The 22,094-nt window shown below is 42.9% G+C and overlaps 1 protein-coding gene and 1 pseudogene across 2 annotated transcripts in view; one reads left to right on the top strand and one right to left on the bottom strand.

The window, feature by feature from the left end:
* Window positions 1–11,693, bottom strand: part of Plod2 (procollagen-lysine,2-oxoglutarate 5-dioxygenase 2) — a 69,299-nt gene extending 57,606 nt beyond the window's left edge. For both annotated transcript variants that reach the window (XM_032910672.1, XM_032910673.1), the window contains exon 1: window positions 11,430–11,693. In XM_032910672.1, the coding sequence (XP_032766563.1) occupies window positions 11,430–11,538 (109 nt within the window). In that variant the 5' untranslated portion in view covers window positions 11,539–11,693. The remainder of the gene's footprint in view (window positions 1–11,429) is intronic.
* Window positions 11,694–20,264: 8,571 nt separating this feature from the next.
* LOC116907874 lies at window positions 20,265–20,545 on the top strand (annotated as a pseudogene).
* The last annotated feature ends 1,549 nt before the right edge of the window (window positions 20,546–22,094 follow it).

Genomic DNA, 22,094 nt, shown 5'->3' with positions numbered 1-22,094 from the left:
AGCAGACATACACCTCAATTCATCAGAAGTACCAAGAGACATGTGAATCGTGTCCCTGCTTCACCAGCGAACACTCATGTAGAGTTGATATCTACCTTTCTCCATCTCTGCTAATCATGGAAGCAGCCAGCTCTGTGTGTGTGTGTGTGTGTGTGTGTGTGTGTGTGTGTGTGTGTGTGTGTGTGTGAGAGAGAGAGAGAGAGAGAGAGAGAGAGAATGTGTAAGAGAGAGAGAGAGAAAGGGAGAAAGAGAGGGGGAGAGGGAATACTGTCCACTCACAAGAGACCACAAGCTAAATGCCATGGTCTAGCAAGAACATCTGGAACAGTACATTCGTTATGGTCAATATAATATGCCACGGCATCAGTTAGCAAAACCTAAAGTCCTACAGTGGAACTGACCAAACCATATCTCTACTTTGCACAGAATTAAAGGTTCAGCTTATGATTATAAAACCCCATCAATGGATTCTGATAAATGTTTTTTTAGCTGTTTTTCTTAGCTTTCCTTCTCACTTGGAAGTGATTTATCTGCCACTCTGCTTCCTGTCCCCTCTTCACATGTTTTCCAGGTTTCCCTACAACTCAAAGGACTCTTCAATTCGTACACACGGATGATTCTGACTACTGAGAAAAACCCATGTCTTCCACCTATGATGAATTGGCTTACTTTCATTTTCAGTGTTGAGGATTAATACAAGTCCTTGAACATGACAGTCAGGTATATCTCTCCTGAGAGACATAGCCAGAGTATGACAAATACATAGGCGAATGCCAGCAGCAAACCACTGAACTGAGAATAGGACCCCCGTTGAAGGAATCAGAGAAAGGACTGGAAGAGCTTGAAGGGGCTTGAGACCCCATATGAACAACAATGCCAACCAACCAGAGCTTCCAGGGACTAAACCCCTACCCAAAGACTATACATGGACTGACCCTGGGCTCCAACCTCATAGGTAGCAATGAATATCCTAGTAAGAGCACCAGTGGAAGGGGAAGCTCTTGGTCCTGCCAAGACTGAACCCCCAGTGAACGTGATTGTTGTGGGGGAGGGCGGTAATGGGGGGAGGATGGGGAGGGAAACACCCATATAGAAGGGGAGGGGGAGGGGTTGGGGGATGTTTGCCTGGGAACCAGGAAAGGGAATAACATTTGAAATGTAAATAAGAAATATCTAATTTAATAAAGACGGAAAAAAAAAAAATAACAAAAAAAAAAAAAAAAAAGCTCTAACACTGAGCTGCTCACACAGGCACTCAGAATCCAAGCCGAGTTACAGGAAAGGAAACACACTGTTAGTGATGGCTCTTATCTTGAACATGTTTTAAAACATAAACTGCTTACTTGATCTCTCACACTTCAGCCAGGATCCCACCCTCATCTTCATAAGCCACTCATCACAAGCCGTATAAATAAAAGCCTCAGTCAGGGAGCTGAGTCATCAACTGACCTATATGGTGGGCTTAGCTATTTAGGACCTATCGCTGTGTCGGGGGAAAATGCTTGTACTTGAAGAACATAAAAACATCAAATATGTAATACCTAGTAATAAATAGCTTAGCTAACTCACGGCTACCGAGATGGCTCAATAAAAATGCCAGCCCCCAAACTTGAGGGCCAGAATTTGGTTACGCAGCACCCATATTAAAAACTGAGTGGTTATGGGCCACTGATAATCCCAGTGCCTGAAAGAAGACAGGGAAATCCCACCGGCAAGCTGATTGGCTAAAATAGCCCAGCCCGGGATTCAGGGAGAGCTCTCAGTAAATAGAGTACAGAGGGAACTAGGACTGAAAAGTCCCCAGCTTCAATTCCTGTCCCTCGAGCACAGGCAGACATACATGTTCATGTGTACCCACATGTGCAAATGGGCATGTATAACTATGCACTAAACCGTCTACCCACACACCAAAGCAGTTACCATTTTAATAAACCAGACATTTCTTTAATACATAATATACTGGGATGAATAAATGTCAATGTTTACTTGCTTACTCAACAAATCGTGGTTAATTCCCCAGTTCTCAAGGTGAATGCTTTTGCAACTCTATAGTAGCATAACAAAAGAGTAATTTTCACTTTTTCAAAATTTACACTCTTTCCTTCGGATCATCCTGCTTGAACTTCTTCCCTAAATTTACCTAAAGTCATTTTGGAGAGCTGGGGGGTTAGCTCAGGGGTAGAGCACTTGCCTAACAAGAGCAAGTGGGGGAGGTGGGGTGCGGTACTTTTGGAAACGGTAGATAAAATTGTCCAAAAGAAGGAAAAGAAAAGAAAAAGGAAAGACAAAGCAATCCTCCAGGTATACCGATAAGAATCCTGCTCACTAGATAACATTCAAATGTGGATGTGCAGACACAAAGAACGAACTCTGCTAAGACAGCAGCCCAGCAAGACCTCAGGCAAGGCACTCCATTCCGAAGGCCTAAGGGCGAGCTCTGTATCTAGCAGAGCACAAGCACACATGCACATACACACTCCAGAACACACACACTCCAGAACTTTTCTCCTACAAAATGATTTCTATTGAACTTATAGTTCTAGCACAATAATGTCATCATATTTTAAAATTATGGGATAAATTAACTATTTCAGTAGCAAACTAAAGAGAGTAAATTTCCAGGGTTATCAGCATCATCTTTGCTAATTTATAAATTTTAAATAGGAAGGAAACAGAATACAGTTCTTTTAAAAATGTTTACAGTATTTAAATGTCCTGGATTATCTAATTCCTCTGAGAAGAAAAAAAAATAGTTTCATAGCAACACGAGACTGTTTTTCTCCCTCATATGAAACATGTGGACTATTTTAAAATGTAAATTTAACTCTAGTTATTGTTAGCATTGCCTTACATCTAAATCAAAAGCTCATTAAGAAAAAAAAGCCACATCAAATTTCAGTCAAATCCCATGGGAGATACAATAACCAGGAGCAAACACAAACTTCAAAATACAAGACCACTATGTATCTCTGTTCTCTTCGGTCGAATAAAAAAATAGCAGTCTTCCCAAGGACTCGCAGGGGACGGGGTGGGGGCTGGCGAGGGCGCGCTTATACACTGCGAATCAGGTTTGCTGGTGTGGTGAGGGCTCAGCTTACAAAATGAAGGGATCTCAGGTCACCCTGCCTCCTGGCGCCAATCGACCTCCTGGCTCTTCACCCTAAAGGCTTTTTGATTTCTTCAACTTTACATATGAATCATTTTCCTATTATGATTCCTATAACTTCAGTGTACAAAAGAACTGAACCCGAGTTGATTTTGTTTATGTTATGACTTTTTCTTCTCCCCACATAAAGCAGCAAAACAGAGACAAGACACTCAATAAACATTGGAGCCCTGCAATACTGTCATACCCAGAGTATTAAACAATGGGAACAGTGGTGCTGTTAGCTACCAACAGAAACTCTTATTAGAGGAAAACAAAGTTTAGCTAATTAACTGCAGAATCACAAAAGCCTTAGCAAATTACTACTCAAAACCAAGAATTATAACAATAAAAAAAGAGTTCATTTACCAGCTCCACTGGGAGACCATGTATGCAACACAAAGTGGGCCTGGGAAGTTTTTTAAAGGAACAAGAAGCTGGGTTTGAAGAGAAGGGAGTTATATATCTGGAAAGAGTTGGAAGGGGAGGTGAATATGATCAAAACATGTACGGGCTTGAAACTCTCAAGTAACTAATAAAGAAAGGAATTACATAGGCAAAAGTTAAAAAGTAGACAAATAAAAACACAGAATCTCTCTCCTACTGAAGAAAAGGAATGCTAAATGGGTAAGGTTGTGCTAACAGGTCACTGAGAGGCTACAAACAGAACCATCCACTACTCTTCCTACCTTCTCTTTTCTACCTTGGAAAGCATTTGTCTCTGTAAAATACTGTGCTGGAAAAGGCAAGGAGATAAAAGATTGGCCAGACAAAAGTTGGGCATGGATTTTCGGAAACCAGTCCCACGCCAGGAGCATGGAGCTCTAAGGACGCCGAGTCAGAAAACACTGAGAACTCTGTCTGCTGCGTGGGTCTGGTCATTGCTTTGCTTTGGTGATTTTCCAGATTTGGGTTTGGTTTTGTTTTGCCCTTGGTTACCTAGTAAAGTCACTGTTTAAAAAATTCCAACCTTCTCTAAACTAAACTAAGAAGAAAAAGAGAACTGTCCTCTAGAAGTGGCCGGCAGGAATGAGTAGGGTCTGGATGAGCAGGGCACTCTGGTCACAGCCACAGTGCAGGCTGGCAGCCAGGAAATACCAGCTGGAGTGGGAGCCGAGACCTCCGGAGACGAGAGGTCTCAGATCTGGCTTGAGCAGGACTGGAAAAACCCAAACAACCATCCAGCCAGTCAGTCAGCCCTCAGCACAAGGTCTTGCAAGGCTTCCTGGGCGAGTGGTCATTTGGGCTTTGAAAGACATGATTTCAATTCTCCATTTGCAGAATTTTTGAAAACAAAATTGCAGCTGCTGTTTGCCATAACTAAAGAACCAAGAAGAAAAGTTTTCTCAATGCTCCAGGAACCTATTAGACACTGAATCTAGATTACCAAAAATAGGAGGCACATCTGGTTGACCTGGGCCTGTCATCCCAAGGAGACAGAGGGAGGAAGGCCAGCAGTTTAAAACCAGCCTGGGCTATATTAACTGAGATGCGGCCTTAAAGGGGAAAAGTACCTAAAGGGGCTGGATTCCCCCTGTGCACGAGATATTAGATATTAAGTAATTAGCACCCTAAGACCCCATATAAACCTTGGCTCTAAGCTAACCTCCAAAGGCAGCACCAAAAATGTGCCTTGGGCTCTAGAGGAAAGGAGGATGGCTTCCGGGTGTGTCTTCTACCAAGGAGGGAAGCTGCAGCAATAGGAGCTCAGTGACTGCCTGAATCCACACAGCTCTTCTCATTGCTGGGCCTGCAGAACGGTCAACCATGGTGCACTGTTCAGTTACGGGGAAGAACAGCACCAAGGAGGAACAATTTTCAGGCAGCACGAACAGGACAGGACACTGGGATAAAAGGGAACCTTCACCCAGCCCAGAAAGAACATAGTTCTTTAAGGAGGGGAAAGTGAAATGGACCCAAACTCACTGACATTACCCAGTTAGACTTAGAGGAATTCTTTCTTTTCACTTCTGGCTGAGGAGGTTTAAAGGGTCCCGGGGCAACCGTGGATAAAGGTCATCGGTGCAGCAGTGACCAAGGTTGGATGTCATGAGCCAGTTTTGTCTGACACAACCCCTCCGTGGCCCAAGTTATCTGTAAATGCCAGGTCCTAAGGAGAGGGATCAGCTTCCATGAGAGCTGTGAGAGACCAGTGGAAGTTGAGGCTTCGTCTGTGGGGGTTCAAGAAGCAGTGGGTCAGTCTGTCAGCCCTTCCTGGCAGTTCCACAGAGGGGATACCTAAATAGGGTAGAGATAGCCCATCCTGAGAGGGTGTGACCTAGAAGATACCTGATATCTCTTCTGTGTATCTGAGTGTTTGAGGCAGTTTAAGAACTGTTTATGCTGAGGTGGATATAATGGCTCACAGCCACGACCCTGGCCAGCCCTAGAGAGGCAGAGGCAGGAGGAATCCAAGTATGAAGCCAGGCTGAGCAACACAGTCAGACCCTCCTCTTCAAAACACAAAAACCTGTATTTGAAAGCCCCCTTTTTCCATGCAGAAAGAAATCTTCACCTGTCTGCATGGAATATAACCGCACTACTGGAATCTAATGAAAAGCCTCTCTCGCTTTGCTTTTGGAAGAAACCTTAAACCTGGAGAGCAAATGGAGGACTTCCTCAGCAACATCTGACTCTGCAGCCCTGCAGCAAAAAAAACCTGGGAAAGGTTAAAATAGCATAATGAATGGATGTCGGGTGCATCTAACAATAAGATAAATAATACTAAAATCAACACATATCTAACAAACGAGATGTCATTTTAACTTTCTCCTACTTAAATTCACCCTGGTTTGACCGAAACACCTCCTGACAAGCCCTCAAAAGCCCCACATATTAGCACAGGTCTACTAAAATCAGCCCAGGGGCCACTCAGTGCTAAGTGTGCTCTGTGGATTGCATCAACGTTTGAAGTGTGGTGGTTTGTTTGTTTTTGTTTGTCTTCATCTCTGGTGAAGTCTCTAAGTACAGTGGTCCTTCAGGAACAGAAATCCACCAGCAGAAAGGAAGGCTCCTCCAAGGCCAGGGTCTCCCTGTCTTGGCAAGGTGTGGAACATTCCTGTCACTCAGAACCCTGCACAGAGGTGACTGTGAGAAGAGACAGTCAAAAAGAACGACGGCGAAGGGAGAGAATTCAGTGTTGGCTGCTCTCAACTTGAGGAGCAAAGGCTGTCCATGGCCTCGTAGCAAAGTCTCGCTGGCTGCTCGGCATTCTAAACCTACCCAGACCAGATGTTAAGCTAAAGTTTTGGTAGCAGAATAGAAATCGTACGCGAACCAACAGAGTCACCACAGGTCCCTTTGCATATAACTGCACCGCCTTTAAAAAATCCAAGAAAATGTGTATGCTGGTAGGATGGGGAATGCAACACTCATTGCATTGAGAAAACTGCCGCAGGTCATAACTCAGAGATGTATAAATACTCTGGCTTAAATTATTTTTTTTTAAAATAGGATATTCATGTGTTATGGAAATGCTACGAAAACTTAATTTCCCCTCTATCAGAACATAAAAATAAAGGAAACCTAGCTTTTTGCATAAAACTACGTATCTAAAATCTAAGTTTGTATGTGAAGCTATCCTGAATGAAAAATATTAAAATGTACACGAAGCTACTATATTTTAAATTATAAACTGTACTTTTTTTTTTTTACATAAACAGTAACTTATTTGAAGGTACACTTTAAAATGCTGAAGCGTTTCGGATATAAAAGTATCATTGTGACCCAGTGAGTAGGGTAATAATTTAACAGCACTCCACTGACTGTCAGCCACTGCTTAACAAACCAGGCTTTCAAGGCAGTGACACTGCCCATATTCTAAGACTCCGAGTAACTCCTTGTGGGCAACTGCAATGGTAATAGCTTTGGAAGTTACCCCTTTCCAGTGTGTTCACAGAGAGAGGAAAAGTAAAACATATACACAAAACCGCTCAAGTCACTTGAAAATGCACTGCTTTTCTCGATGCGGCCTGATTTACTGCTGCAGTTACAAGAGACTAAAATTTCTGATGTACAAATATACTAATTATTTCATACAAGGAACTAAGCCAAAACCCACCACCAAGTCCCTTGAATAAAGGTCTAGAATATAAATCTAAAGAAAAATGTGTCTCCTTTCCCACCTGGCCAAAATAAAGATACTTTGTTTTTAACTACATAAACAGTATTTACACCAAAGTATATATCTAGTTAGATTCAAGTATCCGGTTTCAAAGATTGCAGAAATCTCCAGCAACATCTAAAATGAAAACCAGGCCTCTGGCATGCCCAGAGCCAGCTGCTACTGTCCCAACTGTGGCCCTTTCCAAGAGAGGAGCAAGCTACACGTGTTACAACTTCAGTAAGAATGTCATCTCCTATGGCAAGGACCAACACAGGGCAAGACAGTAAACATTTTAAGACTGTGTAGTCAATTCCATCTGTGGGGAACTCCTCAGCTCAGCCTGGGAGCACTAAAGGCCACCACAGAGAATGTGCTAGCAGTCACGAATGTGACTACAGCCAACACAGCTTCGAGTCCATAAAGTTTTCACTTGCCCTGATATATTACTTTCCTTCTGATCTTCTCCATGTATCCGAAATTGTGGAGTCTGGTTGCTCAAAGGCCATAGAAAACACAAAGCTGGATCTGACCTTGTGGATCTGGCCTGTGGTTTTCATTCTGTCCCTGGCTTAGGGGCAAATTGGTCTTGCACATATACCACTATATCCAAAACCTATGAACAGCATGCTTTGCCCTTTCCCTGTCAATCATTCATCTCTCTAAGTCCCTGAAGCCCAGCTGCTATTTCTTTACCAAATACCCAAAAGTCCAACAGAACAAAACTGAGGGCAGGTAGGGCATGGAGAAACAGAAACAGTGCAGGAGAAGGGGTACAGGCCCCTTTTACTGTTCCCCAGTGGCCTTGTGGGAGGTACGAAATACCCGAAAATCCTAATTCTGGTCCTGTAACTGATTGTGGCATACAAGCACCTGAAGAGAACAGCGAATGCACTATCTTTTATTAAGAGAAATCTGGGGTGGATACAAGCTATGGAGAAGAGCTGCTAACAGCAACTTGGAAATGAGGTCCTGGATGATAGGACATGCTTACAGTGCTCAGTCTCGGTACCAAGGGTCCCTAAGGGAGAAAGAACACTGGGCCAAGTTAACTGAAGGTCTGGAAGAGGCACTTCTAAGCTCACTGGCTGCATGCTGTTTTTCATAATTCTTAAAGGAGGCCTTAAGCCTTACAAAATAAATGGTGAATCTTTTAGTGGTAAAGGGGCCAGACGTGCATTCTGAAAACCATAAAAAAAAAAAAATGAGTAAAACCTCAAAGAGTCTAAGTCATTAACTTATAAACACAAAGCAAAACAGGTTTGAGCTGCATAAACTGACCATATTAAGTTATAAAAGAAAGAAAAGCAAAAACAAAAGACAGCAAGTGGGAGAAGCTTCCAGGACCCAGACTGGGGAGAAGTGCAGGAAAGGCAGAGTACAAAGAAGGAGACTCCCCCTTTCCCTCCCCACAGCCTGTCTGGGGACTCACTGTCTCCCTCTCCACCCTGTAAATTACTAGTTTGCATCAGCAGATAGGGACAAGCCTTTTCTTCCTTCCTCGAACGCACCATAGCAAATTAAAGAGCTTATAAATGAATATCACTGAAAAATGCTAGTCTTAACAGAAATGTCTGAAACCATCTCTTTCAACTTTGCTCCAAACTTGGTTTTGGCCCAGTGGAGTTCACACAGTAGTCAAGGTACCTCTAAGAGCACACGCTAGTCTGGATCCAGGTCTAGCACCCGGACTGCAGAGCCTTGGCAGGGGCACCCTCTCCTTCTCTCATCTAGAAGGCATGAAGTACAAGAAGCATCAACGTAGGAACCTGACTGAAGACCTCAGCCTGGGGAAAGCTCCAAGAAAGAAAAATTTGATAAATGCTTCGAGGACAAATGGGGACAAATGACTTTAACTGAAGTCATTTTTACATTCTTTTTGAATCTGGACTACTGGGCAGCCAAAAGGCATCCAGGACAGCACACAGCCGACCCTTCCGTTGCTGTAACAAGCAGGACATTCCCAACTGTTGAGCCCCCAGCCAGGAAATATATGAGAGAAGCACATTCACTGAAACAGTGGAAAACTGAGAGAAAAAATGTTTTTTTAAAAAACTAAGGAAGCTGAAGGAGGAGGAACACATGAGCCCGGAAGTTCCAGAAAACGCTCACAAATAAATGGAAGAACAGAGGAGGATCTATTATCCTCCTGATAGCACTGTGATGTCCCATTGCGTCAAGGACACCTATTAATCTTGGGCAGTGTGATTCTCAAGTAGGTAAGAGGTCAAGGAAAAAGCTAGACTTACAATTTGGGTTATGACTCAAATTATCAATGGGGTCCATTTCCTGTCGTGTAGGAGGGTGAGCATACACTGGTGGGGCTGGGGCTGCATGTGAAGCCATGAAGACAATCTCAGGAGTCGCCCCTCAGGCACCAGCCACCTTTTGTTTGACACAGGATCTCTCATTAGCCAAGCAAAGGTTGCCAGACTGGCTACATTAAGTGGCCAGTCAGCTCCAGGGCTCTGCCTCAGTCTCCCTACCATCTCACCATCAATCCATCTCACCATGCCACCTTTTAAGTATACCCTGGGGATCCAAAACTCAGATCCTCACACTTTTGGGACAAGTCCTTTACTAAATGAGCCATCTCCCCAGCTCTGACTATGCTTTTTACTGACCAGCAAGAACACATTGTCAAAGAACGGGGGTCACAGGTGATCTGCACTCTTCGTGAAGGTCTAATTCATCTAGACAACTTAAAGAATTACTTCCATATTTATGTAGTAATTTCCAGTTATACTAATTTAGGAATAAAACTTACCACAGCTGATAATAATTCTGACCAAATTACCAAACAATGCATCTATCGGCTCACCACAGAACATGTCAAACCATCTCTCTGTGTGTGTAACCAGAATGTCTACTACTCACTTGGCTCCATTCAATGTACACGGAAATTTCCAACACTTAGCTCATAACTGAACTCTGGGCCCACCTACCACAGAAACCACGTCTCAGATATTAGCTATGGGTTTTATATGGAAAAAACTTTCAAATCTGAAATCCCCTGCCTCAGCCATTACAATCCATTAAAAATTTAACATCCAATTCCACGAAATGTAAAAGTTTGCATTGGGAAGTTGATTTCTAACCAAGAACAGAAAGGGAGCAGCCTGGCACAGATATCCTCTTTAAAAAGTGAGAGGTTGCATCGAGGTGGCATAAAATACACAGAAGCTGAAGCCCAACTCTGAAATTAGCAAGTCCTAGAGGTTATTTTTACTTTACTAATAAAAGCTTGGTTTGGGGGTTGCAACAAAGACAGTTTTCAGAAAGAGTCTTTCTATTTTGTGTCTCTATTTGCATTTATCTGGGTCGTTTTCTAGTATTATGCTGAAAGAAATACCCTTGATATGTGATTAAAATGAGTTCAAACTCAGAATAATCGCACAGGTTCAGATTTCCCTGTGACTGGTAGAATAAAGGCACCCATTTCTGCAGCCAACAAAGGGAGCACTGTTCCCCAGAACCAGGTGCTTCTAAGCCCTTAAGTTCCATTATTGAGCCAAGAGAAAGACAAAAAAAAAAAAAAAAAAAAAAACAATGGCTACAAGGAACATCTGGACTTGTGCCAAGTGTCACCCTCTGAATTGGAATCCCAAGGTAGTAGGTAATGTTTGCTCCTGGGTTTGGTTTCCAGCAGAAAAGGATCTAACTAGTTATTGAAGAATGCAAAATTATCGCATCCACCCACTCACTCACCACCAGAACACATCAGGTCATTTAAACACAAAGCTCAGTTCCAGGGCAGTTGAGCCCAGGGCCCAGAAGTGGAAACCGCCAAAGAACTCCCCTGAGCGTTAAAAGCGCTGCAAGTCCCTTTGAGACAAATAGGCGGCGGGGCTCTCCTCTGGCTGAACCCAGAAAGTTCTGTTCACACCAACTTGCCTCCAACTACTAGCTTTAGTTCAGCTTCCGAACACCGTCCAGGGGCACCCAAAAGTGAACAAAAGGAGGAGCGGCTGGGTGAGCATTGGGTCCACTCTTAGCCAGGTCCCAAGCGCGGCGTGTAGATAGAGGCAGGATGGCGGGTTGCTTCCTGGGGCGCAGGGAAGAATGTCCCCGTAAGTCGCAAAGCACGGAGCCCCGCAGGTCAGGCAGCGATGAAGCACGCAAAGAGGAAACATGCCCAGCTCCCTCTAGACCGGCCGATGGAAGCCGGCATGCAGAGCTCACCTGCAGGGATGCGCGAGGGAGTCTCCTCCGCTACGCCCAGGCTAACCGCCCAGGAGAGCAGGGCGAGCATGGGCATCAGCAGCCCCAGCCTCACTCCGCGGTCCCCCATCCGCCCCTAAGCCCGAAAGCCCGAGGCCTGCGGCGAGGACTTCTCGCGAGACGCGGAGACCCCGAAGAGCGCCGGGTTAGACGTGGGGCCCGGGACGGCAGCGGAGGACGGATGAGAGGACTGCGTGGGTACCAAAGCGATTGGAGAACACTGAGCGGACTAGCGCGGAGCCCGAGCGCACCGAGCAGACGACGGAACCGGCGGTGCGCCCGGCGCGGGCTTAAGAGCAGCCAAGGAGGGCGGGGCCGGGGGCGGGGCGCTGTCCGGGGACCCCGCGTCCCGGGCTATCCGGGCTGCGCCCCCACCCTCCGAGTCGCCTACGCCTACGTGCACCGCCTCACGCCCGGGCTCCAGGGAGCTTGCTTGCGGAACGTGCGCCCCTCTGCGCTCCCCGCGTTCCAGAAGCTTCCTCGACACGCCCTGGCTAGACCTCCTTCCCCACTGAACCGGGCGCTCCCGGAGGTGAGTGGTGACTGCGGGGCTTCAGCCTGCCTGGCTGAGCAGGCGCTTGTCACACTCACTGCTGTTGCTTCTGAACTTAGCCATCACCGCGTCGAGGAAGGCCATGCTTTGATTTTATTCTGTAAACAGAAACTTTTCATTGTCCGGTGAACATCTCTCCTGCCGCTGGTGCCAGGAGAGCCTTAGACTCTTTCCAGTAATGAAGCTTGTAAATCCGAAGGAGTCCAAGCCCAGCTTTTGTGCAACCTGGGGCTGTGCTTTACAAGTTCTCCCTGCCAGGCACATGGAAAATTACTTCCGAAGATGTAGGGGATCCATTCCTGGGCTCCTGGGCTCCTGGGAGCCGCCTCCACTACTTCGGGTTTTGATTAGTATGTCTATGTAAAGTCATTTGTCCTGTGTTTTCAGACTTTAGCCCAAGATTTAAACTGTGCAGGAGCAAAAGTTTTGACAACTTTGTCTCACACTTTCCGTGGTATGCTAAAAATTGAGGGAAGAATCAATTTTTCCAGTCGCATTCTAGAAGGTTCTACTTAAGTCTCCATGAAATGAGAGAAGAAAGAAAACATTCATTCTATCTCCGAGTCCTTCAAGATAAAATTACTCAAGTTCATGATCACAGTTTTTGTAAAATTAGCATCAAATGCAGAGGAATACTAACTAACAGATTGAGAGCAGGTGGGAGAGTTTGTAAATATTTGGAGTGTGACATTTAGAAGAAAAATAATCTTGGGACTGAGCCAGATTTTGCTGTGTTTTAAAGGTCTTGGTGGTGTGTCTGTCATCCTCCTCTTTTTAATAAAGGAAAATTGGGGAGACTTCAGAGATGAGTAGAAACAGTGAAAGAAATGGAAACTGTGACTGGAGAAGAATGTAGTAAGAAAGAATGAAGTAAAACTTTTTTTTCTCTGAAGAGGAGCAGCTAAGGGATGGATTCTTTTGCGGTGTGGGTGGCAGGTGTAGAATCCAGGCAGGGGCAGGTCGAACCAGCCCTCGGAAGAATGGCTGGTCGTTTGGCTAAATATGTTTCCAGAAATCCAGACTTACCACTGCCAAGTTCCTTGAACTTGAGTTCTTGCTTCCCCGAACCTCCAGAGTCCTCAACTTGCCTGGCTAGTGATGGAATTTCCATGGGTGCTTAGCTACAGAGTCCACCAGTAATTACTGGTTACCACGACAGGCTCATCCTCTGTTGAGTCTCAAAGGCAGAACTTAAGAGCTTCTATAAAGCAATAGTCTCTGAGATTTTCAAAATAGCCAGACACTTCAATAACAGCCTGAAACCAAATCTTTCCAGCCCTCTCAGGTTTCCAGCCCTCCTGTCTGCTGGGGTTGTCTACTTGTATATTCCTATGGCAAATAGCATCCTTAGCTCAGCAAATCCAGATCTCAAACCTAGCTTCTTTATCCTTTTTTTTTTTTTTTTTTTTTTTTTTTGAGCTGGGGACCCAACCCAGGGCCTTGGGCTTCCTAGGCAAGCGCTCTACCACTGAGCTAAATCCCCAGCCCCTTCTTTATCCTTATTAATGATGCTCTAACTCACATGGCTTCAGATTTTTTTTTTGAAAAATATTTGTGTATTATTTATTTTTATCATTTTATTGGATGTTATTTATTTACATTTCAAATGTTATTTCCTTTCTCAGTATCCCAACCATAAGCCCCTTTTCCTATCCCCTCCTCTTCTTCTATAAGGGTGTTACCCTCCCCAACCACACACCCCAACCCACCACCCCCACCACCACCCCCCAATCTCCCTGCCCTGACATTCCCCTACACTGGGAGGTCCAGTATTGGCAGGACCAAGGGCTTCTCCTCCCAATGGTGCTCAACAAGGCCATCCTCTGCTACATATGCAGCTGAAGCCATGGGTAAGTCCATGTGTACTCTTTGGATGGTGGTTTAGTCCTTGGGAGCTCTGGTTGGTTGGTATTGTTGTTCTTATGGAGATGCAAGCCCCTTCAGCTCCTTCAATCCTTTCTCTAATTTCTCTGACTAGGACCCCATTCTCAGTTCAGTGGTTTGCTGCTAGCCTTCCCACCGTATTTGTCATGCTCTGGCTGAGCCTCTCAGGAGACAGCTATATCAGGCTCCTGTCAGCATGCACTTCTTGTCTTCATCAATATTGTCTAGTTTTGGTGGCTGAATCTCCAGGTAGGGCAGGCTCTGAATGGCCGTTCTTTCAATCTCTGCTCCAAACTTTGTATGCACACCTATGAATATTTTTGTTCACCCTTTTAGGAAGGAGTGGAACATCCATACTTTGGCCGTTCATCTTCTTGACTTTCATGTGGTCTGTTGATTGTATCTTTGGTAATTTGAGCTTTTAGGCTAATATCCACTTATCAGTGAGTACATACCATGTGTGTGTTTTTTGGTTTTTGGTTTTTTTTGTTTTTGTTTTTTGTTTTTGTTGTTGTTTTTGTTTTTGTTTTTGTTTTTTTGTGGTTAGGTTACCTTACTCAGGAGAATATTATCTAGTTCAATCCATTTGTCTATGAATTTCATGAAGTCATTGTTTTTGATAGCTGAATAGTACTCCATTATGTACATTTTCTGTATCCATTCCTCTGTTGAAGGGAATCTGGGCTCTTTCCAGCTTCTGGCTATTAAAAATAAGACTGCTATGAACATAGTGAAGCATGTGTCTTTGTTGTATGTTGGGGAATGTCATTTGGGAATATGCCCAAGAGTGGTATAGCTGGGTCCTCAGGTAGTACAATGTCCAATTTCCTGAGGAACCTCCAGACTGATTTCCAGAGTGGTTGTACCACCTTGTAATCCCAGCAACAGTGGAAGAGTGTTCCTCTTTCTCTGAATACTCTCCAGCACCTGTTGTCACGTGAGTTTTTGGTCTTAGGCATCCTGACTGGCTCGAGGTGGAATCTCAGGGTTGATTTGATTTGCATTTCCCAGATAACTAAAGATGTTGAGCATTTCTTTAGGGGCGTCTCAGCCATTCGACATTCCTCAGCTGAGAATTCTTTCTTTAGCTTTTTATCCCATTTTTAATAGACTTATTTGATCCCCTGGAGTCCAACTTCTTGAATTCTTTGTATATATTGAATATTAGCTCTCCATCTGATATATGTTTGCTAAATATCTTTCCCCAATCCGTTGGTTGCCCTTTTGTCCTAATGACAGTGTCCTTTGACTTACAGAAGCTTTGCAGTTTAATGAGATCCCATTTGTCGATTCTTGATCTTAGAGCATGAGCCATTGGTGTTCTCTTCAGGAAAATTTCCCCAGTGCCTATGTGTTCAAGGCTCTTAACAACTTTCTTTCTATTAGTGTCAGTGTATCTGGATTGATGTGGAGGTCCTTGATCCACTTGGACTTAAGGTCCTTGATCCACTTGGACTTAAGCTTTTTACAGGGTGATAAGAATGGATTGATTTGCATTTTTCAACATGCTGACCTCCAGTTCAACCAGCACCATTTGCTGAAAATGCTATCTTTTTTCCATTGGATGGTTTTAGCTCCTTTGTCAAAAATCAAGTGACCATAGGTGTGTGCGTTCATTTCTGGGTCTTCAATTCTATTCCATTGATCTACCTGCCTGTCTCTGTACCAATACCATACAGTATTTTACTACTATTGCTCTGTAATGCTGCTTTAGGTCAGGGCTGGTGATTCCCCTGTAAGTTCTTTTATTGTTGAGGATAGTTTTTACCTTCCTGTGGTTTTTGTTATTCCAAATTAATTTGCAAATTGCTCTTTCTAAGTGTCTGAAGAATTGAGTTGGAATTTTGATGGAGATTACATTGAATCTGTAGATTGCTTTTGGCAAACTGGCCATTTTTACTATATTAATCCTGCCAATCCATGAGCTTGGGAGGCCTTTCCATCTTCTGAGATCTTCAATTTCTTTTTTCAAAGTCTTGAAGTTCTTGTCATACAAATCTTTCACTTGCTTGGTTAGAGTCACATGGAGGTATTTTATGTTATTTGTGACTATTGTGAAGGGTGTCATTTCCCTAATTTCTTTATCAGCCTGTTTATCCTTTGAGTAAAGGAAGGCTACAGATTTGTTTCAGTGAATTTTATATCCAGCTACTTTGCTGAAGTTGTTTCAGGCTTAATAGTTCTCTGGTGGAACTTTTGGGATCACTTAAGTATACTATGATATCATCTGCAAATACTGATATTTTGACTTCTTCCATTCCAATATGTATCCATTTGACCTCCTTTTGATCTCCTATGGCTCTGGCTAGGACTTTGAGTACTATATTGAATAAGTAGGGAGAAAGTGGGCAGCCTTGTCTAGTCCCTGATTTTAGTGGTATTGCTTCAAGTTTTTCTCCATTTAGTTTAACATTAGCTCCTGTCTTCTGTATATTGATTTTTCTATGATTAGGTATGGGCCTTGAATTCCTATTCTTTCCAGGACTTTTATCATGAAGTGGTGTTGAATTTTGTCTTATGCTTTCTCAGCATTAATGAAATGATTACATGGTTTTTTCCTTTGAGTTTGTTTATATAGTGGGTTATGTTGATGGATTTCCATATACTGAACCATCCTACATGCCTGGGATGAAGCCTACTTGATCATGATGGATAATTGTTTTGATGTGTTCTTGGATTCAATTTGCAATAATTTTATTGTTATTTTTGCATCAATATTCATAAGGGAAATTGATCTGAAGTTCTCTTTCTTTGTTGAGTCTTTGTGTGGTTTAGTTTTAAGTTTAATTGTGGCTTCATAGAAGGAATGGGTAGTGCTCTGTATGTTTCTGTTTAGTAGAATAATTTGGACAGCATTGGTATGAGGTCTTCTATGAAGGTCTGATAGAATTCTGCACCAAACCCATCTGGTCCTGGGCTCTTTTTGGTTGGGAGACCTTTAATGACTGCTTCAATTTCTTTAGGAGTTATGGGGTTGTTTAGGTGGTTTATCTTTTCCTGATTTAACTTTGGTACCTGGTATTTGTCTTGAAAATTGCCAATTCCTCCAGATTTTCCAGTTTTGTTGAATATAGGCTTTTGTAGTAGGATCTGATGACTTTTTGAATTTCCTCTGATTCTGTTGTTATACCTCCCTTTTCATTTCTGATTTTGTTAACTTGGATATGCACTCTGTGACCTCTGGTTAGTCTGGCTAACGGTTTATCTATATTGATTCTCTCAAAGAACCAGCTCCTAGTTTTCTTGATTCCTTGCATAGTCCTTTTTTTTCCCTACTTGGTTGATTTCAGCCCTGAGTTTGATTATTTCCTGCCTTTTACTCCTCTTGGGTGTATTTGCTTCTTTTTGTTCTAGAGCTTTTAGGTGTGCTGTCAAGCTACTGATGTATGCTCTCTCCTGTTTCTTTCTGCAGGCACTCAGAGCTGTGAGTTTTCCTCTTAGCACTGTTTTCATTGTGTTCATAAGTTTGGGTATGTTGTATCTTCATTTTCATTAAATTCTAAGAAGTCTTTAATTTCTTTATTTATTTCTTTCTTGACCAAGTTATCATTTGAGTTCAACTTCCATGTGTATGTGGGCTTTCTGTCATTTTTGTTGTTATTGAAAATCAGCCTTTGTCCATGGTGATCTGATAGGATGCTTGGGATTATTTCAATCTTCTTGTATCTGTTGAGGCTTGTTTTGTGATTATGGTCAGTTTTGGAAAAGGTAGTTTGAAGAAGGTATATTCTTTCTTTCTTTTTTTTTTCTTTCTTTTTTTTCGGAGCTGGGGACCGAACCCAGGGCCTTGTGCTTGCTAGGCAAGCACTCTACCACTGAGCTAAATCCCCACCCCATATTCTTTCTTTTAGGATGAAATGCTCTATAAATATCTGTTAAATCCATTTGGTTCATAACTTCTGTTAGTTTCTCTATGTCTCTGTTTAATTTCTGTTTCCATGATCTGTCCATTGATGAGAATGGGGTGTTGAAATCTCTTATTATTGTGTGAGTTGCAATGTGTGTTATTTTATGAATGTGAGTGCCCTTGTATTTGGAGCATAGATATTTAGGATCATCTTGGTGGATTTTTCCTTTGATGAATATGAAGTATCCTTTCTTATCTTTTTTGATAACTTTTGGTTGAAAGTCGATTTTATTCGATATTAGAATGGCTACACCAGCTTGTTTCATTGGACCATTTGCTTGGAAAATTGTTTTCCACCCTTTTACTCTGAGGTAGTGTCTGTCTTTGTCACTGAAGTGTATTTCCTGTATGTAGCAAAATGCTGGGTCCTCTGTACATATCCAGTCTGTTAGTCTGTCTTTTTCATTGGGGAATTGAGTCCATTGATGTTAAGAGATATTAAGGAATAGTGATTGTTGTTTCCTGTTATTTTTGTTGTTATATATGGGATTATGTTTGTGTGTCTCTCTTCTTTTGGATTCATTGTAAGGAGAGTACTTTCTTGCTTTTTCTAGGGTGTAGTTTCCCTCCTTGTGTTGGAGTTTTCCATCTATTATCCTTTGAAGGGCTGGATTTAGAAAGATACTGTGTAAATTTGGTTTTGTCATGCAATATCTTGGTTTCTCCATCCATGTTAATTGAGAGTTTTGCTGGATATAGTAACCTGGGATGGCATTTGTGTTCTCTTAGGGTCTGTATGACATCTGCCCAGGATCTTCTGGATTTCATAGTCTCTGGTGAGAAGCCTGGTATGATTCTGATAGGTCTGCCTTTATATGTTACTTGACCTTTTTCCCTTACTGCTTTTAATATTCTTTCTTTGTTTTGTGCATTTGGTGGTTTGACTATTTTGTGACAGGAGGAATTTCTTTTCTGGTCCAATCTATTTGGAGTTCTGTAGGCTTCTCGTATGGTCATGGGCATCTCTTTCTTTAGATTAGGGAAGTTTTCTTCTATAATTTTTTGAAGAAATTTACTGGCCCTTTAAGTTGGGAGTCTTCACTCTCCTCCATACCTATTATCCTTAGGTTTGATCTTCTCATTGTGTCCTGGATTTCCTGGATGCTTTGGGCTAGGAGCTTTTTGCATTTTACGTTTTCTTTGATGATTGTATCAATGTTTTCTATGGTATCTTTGGCCCTTGAGATTCTCTCTTCTCTCTCTTGTATTCTGTTGGTTATGCTTGCTTCTATGACTCCTCATCTCTTCCCTAGGTTTTCTAGGAGGTTTTTCCTAGGATATTCCAGGGTTATCTCCCTTTGTGATTTCTTTATTATTTGTATTTCCATTTTTAAATCCTGGATGGTTTTGTTCAATTCCTTCACCTGTTAGGTTGTGTTTTCCTGTAATTCTTTAAGGGATTTTTGTGTTTCCTCTTTAAGGGCTTCTACTTGTTTAACTGTGTTGTCTTGTATTTCTTTAAGGGAATTATTTATGTCTTTTTTAAAGTCCTCTGTCATCATCATGAGATGTGATTTTAAATCCAAATCTTGCTTTTCTGATGTGTTTAGATATCCAGTATTTGCTTTGGTGAGAGATCTGGGCTCTGATGGTGCCAAGTTAGTCTTGGTTTCTGATGCTTAGGTTCCTGTGCTTGCCTCTCGCCATCAGGTTGTCTCTGGTATTAGCTTGTCTTGGTGTCTCTGACACTGACTTGACCCTCCTGTAGGCGTGTGTGTCAGCAGTCCTGAAGACCTGTTTTCTTTCAGCCATTTCTGGGAACAGAGAGCTGCTCCTGGCTTTGTGTGACCTGAAGCCTCCAGGTGGGTTTGCTTGGAGCAGAGGAGTTGGCCTTACCTCTGCTCTCAGGTGTGTCAGTGCTCCGGGGGACTGACTTTAGCTCTGGGCTCGGGAAGAAATGGCAAGGCTCCTGCCCCTGATTGCTCCTAGGTTACTATATCCAGAGGACACTAGGCAGGTTCCTCATGGACCAGGATGTAAGCAGAAGTGTCGATCTTCCCTGAACTCTCAGGATTGTCTGCACTTCTGAGAATCCAACTCTCTTTCGGGTACAGAGCCAGATTTTTTTTTTTTTTTAATTTCTGCTCACAATAGCACTAACCTAGAGGACTGTTACATTTTCCTTCACATCTCCTCTCCCTCCTTCCATTCCTCTTTTCCTGCTTAAGTAGCATACCACTTAATGCCTCAGCTCAAGCTTTTTATCACTGGCCCAATTTTCCGTGGCTGCTTCCACTACCCAAACTGTGGCACTCTGTATTAAGGCTAGATCCATCATATTCATGATTTTTTTTCATCCCCAGATACAAAGATTTCACAGAGCCGGAAACAATCCTAACCCATTTGCCTACAATTCAAATTATTTCACTAAAATTTAAGCCACCTCATGCTGTATCCTGAATTTGATTGGTTTGGCTACTTCATCTCTTACAAAATGAATGTTTCGTTTTTATCCTCCAAAATCTGCATGGCACTCTCTTCTCCTTTCCTCTGCCCTACACCTGATCTCACTTCTTGCCATGCCTTCTCACAAGGCTTTCAGAATCAAGCGATCCCTGGCCAAGAAACAAAAGCAAAATCGTCCTACTCCTCAGTGAATTCAGATGAAAACTGGGAACAAAATCAGGTAAAACCCAAAGAGAAGACACTGGAGGAGAACAAAGCTGGGTCTGTAATAATTCACAGAATGGCAGGACTGGGGGTTTATACTGAATCATGGTCATTGATCAATCCTACCAGACAGAGTTTAACATTTTAACCTGGAGACTTGCTCGTGCCTAAATTGGGGGTGTGGTTTGTCCAGTAATAAAATGTCTGTAACCTTAAAAAAAAAGTTTATATAGCAATCACTGTCATTGTTTGGGTTCCTCTGTGTTTCAGCCTTGGTTACAGGAAGAATGTTCAGAAGAAACTGAGTAGGTGAGGTTGAAGAAAGTCCAAAAAAGACAACCAGGAGTCCATTCATGTTGTAATCTAACCCAGTAGGTACAGCCCTTAGTCCACAGACCTGATGTATAATTACACCTTATAGATAGCATAGTCAAGGCACGAGATATCTGCGATATCTTTATTCTCAACTCCAAGATAGCATAGTCAAGGCACAAGATATCTCCGATATCTCTATTTTCAACTCCAACATTCTTTGAAGGGCCTTGAAACAATGCTTGTTTTCCACACATTCCCAGCATGTGTGCTCAGAGACATAGCAACCTACCAATGATTGTGCAACTCTAGATTGCAGGATGTCAAGTTGTCATGCTCAGAAATGCTAAGGTCAGAGGAGAAAACAGGAATAAGCCTGCATTTGTTCATGTTATCTTTCTGTATAAAGACTTCTAACAACCCTCTCTGCCTTCTCTGAGCCAGCCAGCTCAAATGGAGCTCAACCTCTTAGAGATTCAGTCTATCTTATCCTACGAAACAGCTGAGCACATAGGGAGCCTGCCTGACCTCTTTCTTTGACCTAAGTGAACAGAGAAGTCCTGTGAATGTTTTAGGCAGAGCAGAAGTGTGCTCTGTGGTGAGTTATAAAAGAATAAGATTCCAGATGTTGGATGAAGAACCAAGGGCAGGCAGTGGTGAAAAGCAACACTACAGACCAATTTAAAGATTGAAGCCTAGCAAAAAGGCCATGGCGGCATTAACCACATTGGTATTACTAAATCAAAGTCAGTTTCTCAATAAGTTCTACTGTACAGCCGACAAAATGTGATGGTCTGTATGTGGGTGTAAGAGAATGTCAAAGAATATTTATTCAGTGAATATTTGTTGGGTGAATGAGACGTAATGCTCCGGGGACATACTTCATGATGGGTGGATATGAAGAAGAACATTGTAAGAAACAAACTAGAAGGAAAATAACCAGACAGCCAAGGAATGAAATGAAAGAAAGCAGGCCCTTCTGGAAAGGGAGGGGCAGTAGTCTGTAAAGGAAACCGATAAAGTCAGACAGACAAAACTGATCCAAAGGAAGAAGTTTAGGAAAAGGAGAGTGGTCCGAGTAGTCGGGATACGCATGTAAGATCTTAACCTCAAAAGGGAGGAGAAACCACATGGGGGAGAAGAGAGCGAGAAAACAACAGACCATTCCTCTGTGACTCCATCTAAAGCAGGGGTTTCCTGGGCATGTTGGAGTGCAGCGTTTCCTCACTTAGGGATGGCTAAGTTACCACAGTGCTGACTCTGCTCCTCAAGTATGAAAGGTTTGTAACATGCTCGGGAACTCCAGTGGTATTCCAAGCTCTCATCTAAGGAAAGACGATTTCCCAGGTGGCGTATGTAT

This window comes from Rattus rattus, chromosome 8 (genome assembly GCF_011064425.1).
Source record: "Rattus rattus isolate New Zealand chromosome 8, Rrattus_CSIRO_v1, whole genome shotgun sequence".
Taxonomy (NCBI): domain Eukaryota; kingdom Metazoa; phylum Chordata; class Mammalia; order Rodentia; family Muridae; genus Rattus; species Rattus rattus.
The sequence above is the reverse complement of the archived record's forward strand: the minus strand, read 5'-3'. Positions and strand labels throughout refer to the sequence as shown.